Below are 12,880 nucleotides of genomic sequence, written 5' to 3'. Positions count from 1 at the left end.
AGATGTACTTCATTGGTTTAAACCCCATAGTTGTACTTCACTAGTTCCTTCCCTATAGTTGTACTTCATTAGTTCCTTCCCTATAGTTGAACTTCATTAGTTCCTTCCCTTTAGATGTACTACAATATATCATTCCCTATAGTCGTACTTCATTACTCCCTTCCCTATAGCTGTACTACAATAAGTCCTTCCCTATAGCTGTACTACAATAGGTCCTTCCCTATAGCTGTACTACAATAGTTCCTACCCTATAGCTGTACTTCATTAGTTTCTTCTCTATAGCTGTACTTAATTAGTTCCTTCCCGTTACATGTACTTCATTGGTTCCTTCCCTACAGCTGTACTTCATTACCCCTTCCCTATAGCTGTACTTCATCAGTTCCTTCCCTTTACATGTACTTCATTGGTTCCTTCCCTATAGCTGTGCTTCATTATTTTCTATCCGATAACTATTCTTTATTAGTTCCAACCCTAAAGCTGTACTTCATTAGTTTAAACCCCATAGTTGTACTTCATTACTTCCTTCCCTGTAGCTGTACTACAATAGGTCATTCCCTAAAGCTGTACTACAATAGGTCCTTCCCTATAGCTGTACTTAATTAGTTTAAACCCCATAGTTGAACTTCATTTCTTCCTTCCCTATAGCTGTACTACAATAGGTCATTCCCTATAGCTGTACTACAATAGGTCCTTCCATATAGCTGTATTACAATAGGTCCTTCCCTATAGCTGTACTTCATTAGTTTCTTCCCTATAGCTGTAATTCATTGGTTTAAACCCCATATTTGTACTGCATTAGTTCCTTCCCTATAGTTGTACTTCATTAGTTCCTTCCCCATAGCTGTGCTACAATAGGTCATTCCCTATAGATGTACTACAATAGGTCCTTCCCTTTAGCTGTACATCATTAGTTTCTTCCCTATAGCTGTACTTCATTAGTTTATACCCTATAGCTGTACTTCATTACCCCCTTCATTATAGCTGTACTACAATAGGTCCTTCCCTATAGCTGTACTTCATTAGTTCCTTCCCTATAGTTGTGCTTCATTAGTTCCTTCCCTATAGTTGTGCTACAATAGTTCTTTCCCGATAGCTGTACTGCAACAGTTCTTTCCCGAACATACCATGTAACATTTCTACCATAGTTCCTACACTATAACAATTGTATAATAGCTCTGAATGTTGTAATTTTTGCGAAGCAATATTTTTCTTATTTGTTTGTCTGTTTGTTTATTTCAGACATATATCGGCGATATTCTAGTGGCTGTAAATCCATGTAAACCTCTGAATCTTTTCGAGAAAACGGTAAGAAACGACTATTTGACTGTATCAACCTCAACATCTGAATTGATGGTACAGCTGCATATATAATCATTTGCACAGGTCGGGCCGTTTTTATCTACAAAACCATCAATCATCGTGATCTAGCCGTTATTAAAAACTATAATTAGAAAATGTCGTGATTTTCATTAACATTACATACAATTTGCTAAGTTAGACTGCTTTTCAGCTGTGAAGCGTTGGTTAATGAAAAAGTGAGAGAAAATATCCTCTTTTACAGGTCGTTGCTGTTCTGCTATATACTTGGTACCAGTTGTTTAGAAACGTCTAACTACTCAATTACATACACGCCTGAAAATGTTATATCATGAAAACATGACACACAGGTTTGACGAAGTTTCAATTTCATTTCGATAGAAAAGTGAAAATATCTACCTAGATTAACGTTTGAGAAATAGTCTATTGTCTTGATAAAAGGTAGCATACAAGTTTATGTAGATTTTTATGTCTTTGCTTTATTGGTCTATGACTGTGATACATATTATCAAACATTGCAAAATGAGCATGCTTCGCAGGTTCAACGATACACCATGTTTACGAAAGTAATCGCATGAAAGTAATACCCGTTGCCTTATTTCAGAACCATGAGGAGTATGCAAAGCTGCTGGTCCGATCTGAGAAGCCCCCTCACCTGTTTTGGGTGGCTGACCACGCGTACAGGGCACTACTGGAAACCAGTAGGAACCAGTGTATCCTGGTCAGTGGGGAGTCCGGGGCTGGAAAAACAGAAAGTACAAAGTACATGATACGACACCTCATGATGATCAGTCCGAGTAACGATAAACACCTACTCGACAAAATTGTACAGGTAATTATCACCTTGGTGTGTGTACAGTCATTGATAGAGAACTTTGTTAGATATTCGAGTTTTTCGGACCTATACCTCTGACATTTCCAGAATAGAAAATCATGGTATTGCTTTTACAATGCTTGTGGTTTTATCATTGAAAAATTAGTTTGTTTTTATTCATACAAAGACAAACAATAAGACGATGCGACTTTCATCTCCAAATACCGAATTTCTTCTGAACTGTGATATCATCGTAAAATGCATTTCCTATGTGATTCTGATATGAATGGTAATTATGATCATTACGCAATGGCCCGTATTATGATGTTTAAAATTATATAGACGTCAAATATGTTATCATAACACGTACGCCATTGTCAACTTTGATATATATATATATTGATCAAAATTAATACATACAACGTATAAATAGATGGTAAACGTTCCTAATAAGATTTAACCATTAATATCGATTTCACCTTTTGATCAATCAAAATAAACCATGGTTTATCTTTTGGATATTTTAATTAGATATTTGACGTGTGAACATATCAAACTCTTTATTTCACGACATTGGTGGTGGTGCAAAGAACATAATTGCCCATTTCAAGTTGTGTGTAATTACAGATACGCATTTTGTTGGTGTTTTGATAACACCGTGGACCCTAAAAAAATCACAACGGCCCAAAATAGCACATTGCAAACTGAGTTTGCAAAGTGTAGTGTATGCATTGTTTGGTGTTTTGCAAAACACTGTATAAACATCCGATAATTTATTCACAAAACAAGACAGTATTGTTTTAATTTACTTTTGTTTTTGCATATATATTTAGTCTGTGCTCTATGATGTTTTAAATCTAACAGGATTCTTTTAATATTTTGTATGTTGAACTGATGCACTACACTTATTCGATGCCCATGTATCTGTCACATGAATATACTTCTTTTAATATGATGCTTTAAAGCATACTTTAATAAACCCTCGAGATCATTTTATCACATTCAAGCTTTGATTATTCTTATAAATATTGAACAATATACCTAGCTTGTCAATCATTTGGAATATGAACTATATATCTTAAACTGGAATTCCTGTTTAGGTTAATGAGCGCGATACTTCACTTTAATCAAGTTTGAAATGATAAATGTTAGTTTGAAATATTTTTGTTTAATGAGGTGACATATTTCGACAGCAGGAAACTAACAGTTCGTATAATGTTTCAAGCTGAAGGATTCATTAATACGTGCAAATACCTTACATGCATATTCAATAAATACAACAATACCTGACAAATTGATGAGTAAGGTGTCTGTCTTTTGAAATATATCGCATAATCCTACTCGCTGTTATTCACATATTAAATGTGTGTTTAGGCTATATTTCCCTTCGAGTAACGTTTATTATTTCGCTCTTACTGGCATTGTCAATAATTACATAAACCATTATCTTGTAAGTATTCATAAAAAATAGTAAGACGTTATCTAAGTCGTTTTTTAGGCCGTCTTTCAAATATGTTTTAGGCGAAGCGTCAACATGGGTGTTTACTCATTCTGTTTATCAAACAAACAATTTATCAATTTTGTTCTTTTTTCTTACCGAAAAATATGACATTTATGCATTGTATACAAATATTATGCAAATGTGTATTTTGATTATTGGCCTATGATTGGCAGTTAGATCGTCCATGAACAACGAAATTCAATAGACAGAAAATAATTATGCAAGTAGCGTCAGATATATTGATAAGAATTTAATTGTCTCCCTGCAAATATCGTTAACAGAAATCTGATAGAACTCATAAGTTCGTAGTCATGGTAATTAGGTTATATGTAATAGTTGGAATATTATGTTCATTTCGAAGTAATGTTCGTGGTCCAAACGACTTAACTAGGATCTGCTATGTAGATTTGTTCTAGTTTCTAAAAAGTATTTTTACCAATAAGATGGATACCTTTATTATCTGATTACAGACACTACATATGTTCCGCCATCGGGCATACAGTACCTTGTTATCAGAGTCATAATAATAATAATTCGATGTTCCTTTGCAACCAGCCAATATATTTATCAACTCCCTGGGGAGCATGGTTGTGTTCTGTCTCTGGCCATACGAATGATTAAGCCATTAACACACCTGAGTTATCGTTCTTTGTAATCTCATAATATTTACATGCCTTAGCGAAAAGTTATGCAAATTAAGTCTAACAGACCACCAAACTGAAAAACGCTTACATAAACGCTTATATAAACGCTAATTGAGAATTTGAACTGAGAATATCTGAAAGTGGCCGGTTAATAAAGTAACGCTTTTGTGATATATATCCTTATAAAAATAGAATTTATTTATGTTCGATATCATGTTTATTCATAAAAGACAGATGTACAGTTACATGTAGTTATTAAAGATGTTATCAAATTTAAATGAATGAAAAATGCGTTACATCTAGATAAGTGTTATTCCTTAAACAAATAAAACGTATATTGATTACATTTTTATCAGTTTTGAAATAAATGAAAAAAATAAACTAAGATGCAGTTAATTGCTACATAGGTCATGTGAAGTGATTACAATTATGTTTATCCTGTTATGTTATCAACAAAAAATCATGACTCAAGTATGATCTAAGAAACCCATAAGACACGATACTTTAGCACTATTCCATGACCTAACTAAGATAAGTGATCCATGGCCACGCGCCATCGACTGCGACCGATAGCCCCGGGAGACTTGTTCCTATTATAACCTGTCCCGGGGGTGACAGGTCATTCATTACCTGTGACGGAGTATATCTTTTGTCTATGACTACCGAAGTCATTATTATCTGAGACCGGACCGTCAATCACGCCTGTCTCGATATATAGCACAACCGTGTTTAGCTCTCTAAAACATCATGTATATATGTAAAGTATGCAAAACTTTATCGTACATTAATTACCATGGTGATAATATATATATCAAGGTATGAGTCGTTCATACACTGAACCGAAGACGATGACCGTGTATATGATTAACATAAGTCTAACAAAGTAATAAATATGTCTGCAGGAAATATATGCACATTGCACATTTCGGGCATTTATATCAAATGCTAGGTCAGAACCCGATTTGCGACAGGTCATCTCCCCAACATGTCATATTCTGTTATTTTAGGGTTTATTACAGATGTTCATTAGTCTGAAGCATAGATCTTTAAACTAATCAATAAAACTAAAATACTTGGCAAAACCCCTATTTAATACCAATCATATATTATCCCAAGATATCAAAGAAAAAAATGCAGCGGAGATGTTTTGAATATTTTAATGGCAAAAAAGGTCACCGTTTTTTATTGTGCATGTATATCTGATATTGAAATGTATTAATTTCGTCGGTTAAAGCATGATATCAATATGAAAATGTGACCAATGACTTGTTTCATCAATCACATAACACATAAATACATCATATTAGAGGACTACAAAGCCAACGTTTAGCACGAAACTCTACCAGAATTATAATGGCATACGCTATGCTATAATGCATTACTGTTTAACTCATACAACAGGGTATCAACAAATGCCACTTTTAATAATAATAATAATAATTCGAGGTTCTTATATAAACCGCTTTATCACAACCTAGTTCGTAGGTCGTCTTAAAGCGGTTCACAAATTAGTATCCGTTGTTATAGGGCCTTTGCAACCAGCCAATACCTTACTCAACTCCCTGGGAAGGATACAGCCGGAGCTGCCATTTCGGCGCTAACAGCTAGCCTTCTACAATTCTAGCACTGCCCAAACACATACTGATTTACAGCTTAGTAGACTGGAACAAGCAGAGTAAAGTATCTTGCTCAAAGATACAACACAGTGCCTTGAGTCGAACCCGCAACCCTTCAGTCACGAGCCCGGCGTCCTACCATTAGACTACCATGCCTCCAAACTTCGAACTTTTCAATTGTTTTATTGACAATTGATCATAGCACCTTTCAAATATATCAAATAATATTTTAGCTGTACTCGTTTTTTCGTGTTGTTATAGGTAAATCCCTTACTTGAAGCCTTTGGAAATGCCTCCACCGTTATCAACGGAAATTCCAGTCGATTTGGAAAATTTATAGAACTTCACTATACAGAAGAAGGGTCGCTTCTTGGAGGTAGGAATTACAAAAACATATCAGATTGTGTATAGGTTCCCTTGAATGTTAATACACAACACATTGTTTACATAGTTATAACATATATATCATGATATAATTACTACTACATTAATAATGTATTAATAATTAATTAGTTAATTAGCATAATAATAACACTTTTATGTGGCATACTAACTGTTTGCATATTTTATTTAAGTACAATTGAAGAAAAACACAGGATATGAATTTCAGTGACAAAACTTTATTTTGCGATGAAAATTAATTCAAAGCTTTATGTCACATCATGATTATGCTATGGTGAACGCTTATTATGTATTATGATAACCATCGAACTTTGAACTCAGAAATACCGTCTGTGAGACAGTAGACAAACTCTGATTAGTAAAAACAAAAAGGCTGGTTGTAAGTTTGAGAATATGAATCGTATTTCATTTCTTACCGGTTTTATCTTAAGACTTATCCCAGCCATGTTCAAGCTTTGTCTATGTTGTCTTTTAAGCAGGATTCGATATGTTTAGTTATGTATAGTCATCAGCGGTACTTCTGAATTCTATAAGGAATAACTCTAAGACATTGCCTTATGACTGTGCAAAGAATGCAGTTAAATGCTTTGAACATTTTTAATTGTTCTGCATTGCCACTATATAAATACTTTCATAGTCAACTATGAGATATAGAACAACCCTAAATATGGCGCGGTGAGTATGACGTCATAACAACAATGACGTTAATCATGACGTTGGGATCAAAAGCCAATGATGGTCTTTTGCTTTCCAATTATTGACAAAAGGCCTTTCAAAGGACGAATATAAATTTTGGAATTAACGTAATTGATTGCCAAAATTAGCAAAAACAAAACTGCTTACATTTCTGTTGAGAATTGTATTACACTGCACAAGGTAAATATTTAACTGTGTGACATTATACAAGTGTACACCTTTTGATTTTTAATTGAATATCTATGTCTTATTAACGACAATGAGAAAGGTCAATTTTAATCATTATCAATCTTTGTCAGGGCATTATTGATCAGCTTGTCTCTTAGTACATACATTGCGTGATTGTTATTTAATGAGCAATTAAATCACCAGATATGAGTCTTCCTATCTTATGTTTAGCTGTGTAAATAAGTGCATGATGCTCTTAACATCACATCGTTTGAATTTTTTTTATTAACATAGCATATATGTTAAAATAGTCACAGAAATCATGCATGTATAATATCACTTTGTTTATGATTTTCACCAAATTTTCACAATTACATCATGACACTGCAGCAAAGTGTAGCAAGAATAAGATAATTATCAACTTGATGACAATCAAACTTTTATTCCAAATTACCAAAATTCGATAATAGCCTTACACAAGAAGCCAACGTAATATACAAAAGTCCACTCCAGATAAGAGACAGATTTGCAGAAATTCTAGGTATTAACCAATACGGTAAGGTCAATGGTTTTAACCTTCCTTTTCCTATAGCCAAAATCGATGACTACATACTAGAGAAATCACGAGTGGTGTACCGGAACAGGGGCGAGAAGAACTTCCACGTGTTTTATTCTCTGTTCGCTGGTATGTCCAGGGATCGCCTCTTATACTACTTTCTTGAGGATCCCGACTGTCATAGGTAAGAATGAGCAAGATAATAAGATATTCAACATAAAAATACGATATGTTTTACATCCTGCAACTTGCGAAAACAGTCAAATGAATGACTTTTTGACAATGTGATTAACTTTTACAAATAATAAAACATAAAACATTAATATATTTCTGCAGAATCATGCGTGATGGTGACCCGACATGTGGGGTGTTCCGGGATTCTGACGAGTTCCAATACTACAAAAATATGTTTGGTGAACTGACAGTGATTATGTCAAACATAGGGTTTTCAGATGAGGTAAGTAATTTCAATCAGCATGTCATGCATTGATCCATTAACATCAACATGACAAATACATATACCGTACTTTTACAAAGTATAAAATATCAAACGCATAACAATAACTAAAGTATTCAAATTTAATATCTATACTCCTTTAACTGCTTGTATACCATTAACATTTCCATTCCAAACAGCAATGGAAACTAAGGATACACCATCCTTCCATAAATTTCATAAAAACATAATATGTGATATCATGGAGTAGGCAATACATTTGTTTTATGCAGAAATTGCAGTGTCAATAAATGATGTAACGTTTTAGTAAAAATAAATAAAACATATGATAAAAGTTTATATAGCGGGACTTGGAAGCTAATTTATTGACTTGCGATTTTGTATTAATACCAGTTTTGTGTTTATTAAATTTGCAGCATATTTCTGTAATTTTCCTCGTTCTGGCATCCGTGCTCCACTTAGCCAACATCGTGTTCATGCCGTGTGAGGAAACAGATGGCGTGACTGTAGCTGACGAATACCCTCTCCACGCGGTCGCCAAACTTCTGGGTATAGAGGACGAGGTGGAACTCACAGAGGCCCTTATCTCTAACGTTAACTTCATCAAAGGTACGTTAACTGGAAATAACATTCGTCACATTACTTCATCATCGGTAGGTTTGCTGGAGTTAATGTCGGTTCCGTAACGTCAGTGTCTGCAAATGAAGGCTTTTCCTTCCAAATGAGAACTCGTGCTGTTTACACATCTTCAACTCGAGAGAGAAAAAAGTAAAAAAATCTATTACTAATTTATTTACCGTTGTTTGTGTCACTTCAGCAGATACAATGCCCTATTCATTTTAAACAAATTTCGAAATTATGTTTACTTACAGGAGAACGGATTCAGTCCTGGAAAAATCTCAGGGAAGCAAACGACAGCCGTGATGCCCTCGTTAAAGACCTATATTCCAGGTTGTTTGGGTGGATTGTTGGTCAGGTGAACAGAAAACTGTGGCTTCAGCGAGATGGCAAGACATCTCAGTAAGTAGGATGGATAGGACCTGATAAGTGGCATGCACAGATAAGGGTAGAACAGTATTACATTGTGTAATATACCATAAATGAGACAACATGCAAAACAAATGTGCAAAACAGTAAGAATTCTTGAAGATAATGCAGGCACCTTTTCTTGCAACTGGTTAGCTATCAATATGATTAACACAAGCAAATTAAATAAATAAAGCTCAAACGGAGCAACTATCGAAGCACAAAAACAAAGATATTGTAAGCAATGCTTATATCGTGTGTATAATCTAATACTCTCTTATGACATTTTTTTAGTTTCACCCGAGGACTAACAATCAGTTTATTGGACATGTCCGGTTTTGAGAACTTCAGCACCAACACCTTTGATCAGTTTCTCATCAATATCTCCAACGAAAAGTTACAGCAGTACTTCATGGATTACATCTTCCCGCGAGAACGCCGAGAGTACGAGCTCGAGGGAGTCGAGTGGAGGGACATCGTCTACCACTCTAACGATGACGTCCTTGAACTTGTATTCAGGGTAGGCATGACTTCCGGGTTTTATTAGACTGAACTTGTATCCGTTCTAACACTTGTTTCGTAAAGTTATTTCTTAAGTAAATATAGTCTAGCACTGTAAAAATATATAACGTGTTATACAGTATTCGTTAAAAAAAAAAAAAAAAAAAAAAAAAACATATCGCATACATTTTCAAGAATTACGATGCCTGAAGAAAACCAGTTATGTCTTCTTAATAATTATTAAATGGTACTATTACAGAGACCAGACGGTGTTCTATCGTTACTGGACGAGGAATCTATTTTTCCGAGGTCGACAGATGTAACGTTAGTACAGAAACTAAATCAGTACTGCAAGGATACTCACAGATATGTGAAATCCATGGGAGAGCGGACAAGTTTTGGAATCCGCCATTATGCCGAACAGGTACGTCTTCCCTCATATTGTCTTACTAAATAAGTCCATTGTTGATAAATATTAATCAAATGAGTTAGGATTTTTTTTGAAAATTTCCTTGATAGCCCATGTTATAAAAATGTTTCAAACTGTCCTCATATACTTACTCACTACGAAGGGAATTACAATTGGAATATGTTAAAACATTGTATAACAGGTGATGTACGATGCCGATGGCTTCTTAGAGAGGAACAGGGATACTCTCAGTCAAGACCTCATTGCATGTCTCCTCAACAGTAACAACGACTTCATCAAGGATCTCTTCTCGGCCTCCATGTCCCCGACCGGTACCATATCTGAGTAAGTACATTTAACATGATATAAACAAAGCAGTGTGATATGAACCGTTGTTTTTGTCATTTTTTCGCGTCATATATCGTTTTTACTGATTTTGTATATTACAGCTTTGTGGTGACCTAGTGCATATGATATCAAAACATTATTTGCAAAAGCGCTGATTTTTTCAGTGTTTAGCTACTTTATAACCATATCGATATATTAACTTAAAACGATGCTATAAGGCTTTTACGGTCTTAATTCTAGACATAAGTTCATAGAAAACTTATGTTCTATATCAAATAACATAAGAATTAAGAACACAAGTAAGACCAAGTTACAGCCTGGCTATGATTTCGATATTATTATGACCTAATCAACTTACTCCTTGTATGATGTGTATATCTGAATGACTGTTATATGGTGATGACATGACATACCACGATACATGATACACTTCAGCACTTAGTCACAACACTATGTTATTAACACGGAACTTTATGTCAACCATCACCCTGTGATGTCACTTCATATCTTATATACAGGTATCTATTTGTATATACATTTATATATTTGTGCTTCTAATTCTAGTTATAGCTCATCATTTTGACAGCATAAATTATAAAGATACTTGCGCCGTTAACAATTCACTGTGCAATACTGTAATAAAGTGTTCTGTTTAATTTATCAAATAATCAATAAGTTACATTTCCCCATTCTTATTCGAATTACATTTATCAATTGTATTCGTTTTGAAATACAATAATTACTATAGTATATGGTTAATTCTTTTTGTATCATTTCGTTACCTCACCCACAATTGTCTCGTTCATTTTAAAACAATATACCATACCTAAAGGAAACTACCAAATCCAAAGATAGTAAGAAATTGTTGTCTGCTTAAAGATGGAAGATTCAAGCTAACGCATATAGTTAGATAATAAGAATTTTGTTTATGTGCCGTACAGTTTCTTGTTTACTCGTTCAATTGAAAATAAGCAAGAATTTACTCCAAATGATTTGTACAAAAAACTGCAAGTAGAGATATTGTTAAGATTAACGTGGATGTACATCATATCCTTGACGGACGCCACTCTTTACGTTAATTATACATTAGCGCGTTTGTATATCTATGTTTGTCTTTTTTACGAGTTATATCTAAATGCAGACTGCATGGACCACATATTTTGCATAATTTATTACTATCATGACTACCTGTGTATACGACATTTTTATCTTTTCCGGTTCCGGCGTGTGTTTTTTTTTATTTGTTTGTTTTACTTTTCATATCCTTATCTATTTTAAAGATTACCAAATAAGAGCATTAGATACTAATGCGGACACATTTAATATACAATTAACAATGATGGTATTCTATTTATCATTTAACGTAGGCGTGACATGAGAACGCCTACTACACAAATGTCATACAATGATATTTAAAACAAATGCCTGGTGAATATCAATAATTATGTAGCATTATTGTATATGTCCGGTTTGTTTGGTTTATAGGGACGTGTCATAAGGGCTATACTTTCATTATTTTTTCCACATCGGTGGTGAAGTAGGAGTCTATGGTTTTTCAAAGGGTACACTTTTGTTTAATTAAAACGTTTCTTAAAAAGCTGACACAGACATGAAAAACGCATTTCATTTAAACATTAGATTAGAACGGAAGGTAATACTGAATAACTGTCGGTTTGCTCATTTATAGTTTCATTTCTGTAAGATTTTTTGTATCATCACATAAATTATTTAACTATTTGTTGTTTATTTATTTTAGCTTTGCCAGTAAGTGCACATCTAGGCCATGCCTACCTAGTGTATGGCCGTCAGCTATAGAACCCGAAAGACTCCGGGAAAGTGTTTCACGACAGGCGTCGCTCAAGATAAGAAGGAGGTATGAATTACGTCATCTAACTCTTCTTTTCAAGGATAAAGATGATGTTTTACCAACCGCAATAATAACATCATTGTTTAAGATATATTGTTTTCCACTGAGTATGGGCGTTATATTATTGAAAATCGCATTAACGCATTTAAAGCTAAACATTTAGAAACAACCACATACATGGGCGGCTACCTATAGCCGTGTCAACCTCCAACCTCCCACTCCTATAACAAATAGGTAATTGCAAGATTTTTTAGTAAGGTAGGCGTATAACCTATTTGTTTCTTGACTCATTTCTATAGTTAAAACAATCATGCCAAATTTGACCACACAAATTTGCATAGCATCCGTAACATATAAAGACGTGTCATAATACTTAATCGTTATATATAGGGGATACTTTGCGTCAGGTACCTGAATGTTTCCACTTGTAAGCATTTGTGTATTTCTTACAGTCGCGGGTTATCCGGAGACAGTGTCGCTAGTTCCTTGGGAGGGAAGACCTCTCCAACTGTCACACGTCACTTTAAGGTACATATATGTTAAATTGAATAATTGCTT

The 12,880-nt window shown here is 34.3% G+C and overlaps 1 protein-coding gene across 3 annotated transcripts in view; it reads left to right on the top strand.

Moving 5' to 3' along the window:
- The window catches only part of LOC110445656, a 49,772-nt gene that overhangs the window by 16,238 nt on the left and 20,654 nt on the right, over positions 1 to 12,880 (top strand). For all 3 annotated transcript variants that reach the window (XM_021490382.1, XM_021490380.1, XM_021490381.1), the window contains 12 exons: positions 1,240 to 1,305; positions 1,922 to 2,149; positions 6,154 to 6,268; positions 7,751 to 7,898; positions 8,051 to 8,171; positions 8,588 to 8,780; positions 9,044 to 9,191; positions 9,492 to 9,717; positions 9,958 to 10,122; positions 10,310 to 10,452; positions 12,212 to 12,328; positions 12,775 to 12,850. In XM_021490382.1, the coding sequence (XP_021346057.1) occupies positions 1,240 to 1,305; positions 1,922 to 2,149; positions 6,154 to 6,268; positions 7,751 to 7,898; positions 8,051 to 8,171; positions 8,588 to 8,780; positions 9,044 to 9,191; positions 9,492 to 9,717; positions 9,958 to 10,122; positions 10,310 to 10,452; positions 12,212 to 12,328; positions 12,775 to 12,850 (1,746 nt within the window). The remainder of the gene's footprint in view (positions 1 to 1,239; positions 1,306 to 1,921; positions 2,150 to 6,153; positions 6,269 to 7,750; positions 7,899 to 8,050; positions 8,172 to 8,587; positions 8,781 to 9,043; positions 9,192 to 9,491; positions 9,718 to 9,957; positions 10,123 to 10,309; positions 10,453 to 12,211; positions 12,329 to 12,774; positions 12,851 to 12,880) is intronic.

This window comes from Mizuhopecten yessoensis, unplaced genomic scaffold (genome assembly GCF_002113885.1).
Source record: "Mizuhopecten yessoensis strain PY_sf001 unplaced genomic scaffold, ASM211388v2 scaffold2329, whole genome shotgun sequence".
Taxonomy (NCBI): domain Eukaryota; kingdom Metazoa; phylum Mollusca; class Bivalvia; order Pectinida; family Pectinidae; genus Mizuhopecten; species Mizuhopecten yessoensis.
Note: the sequence above shows the minus strand (reverse complement) of the source record. Positions and strands in the feature narration are given on the sequence as shown.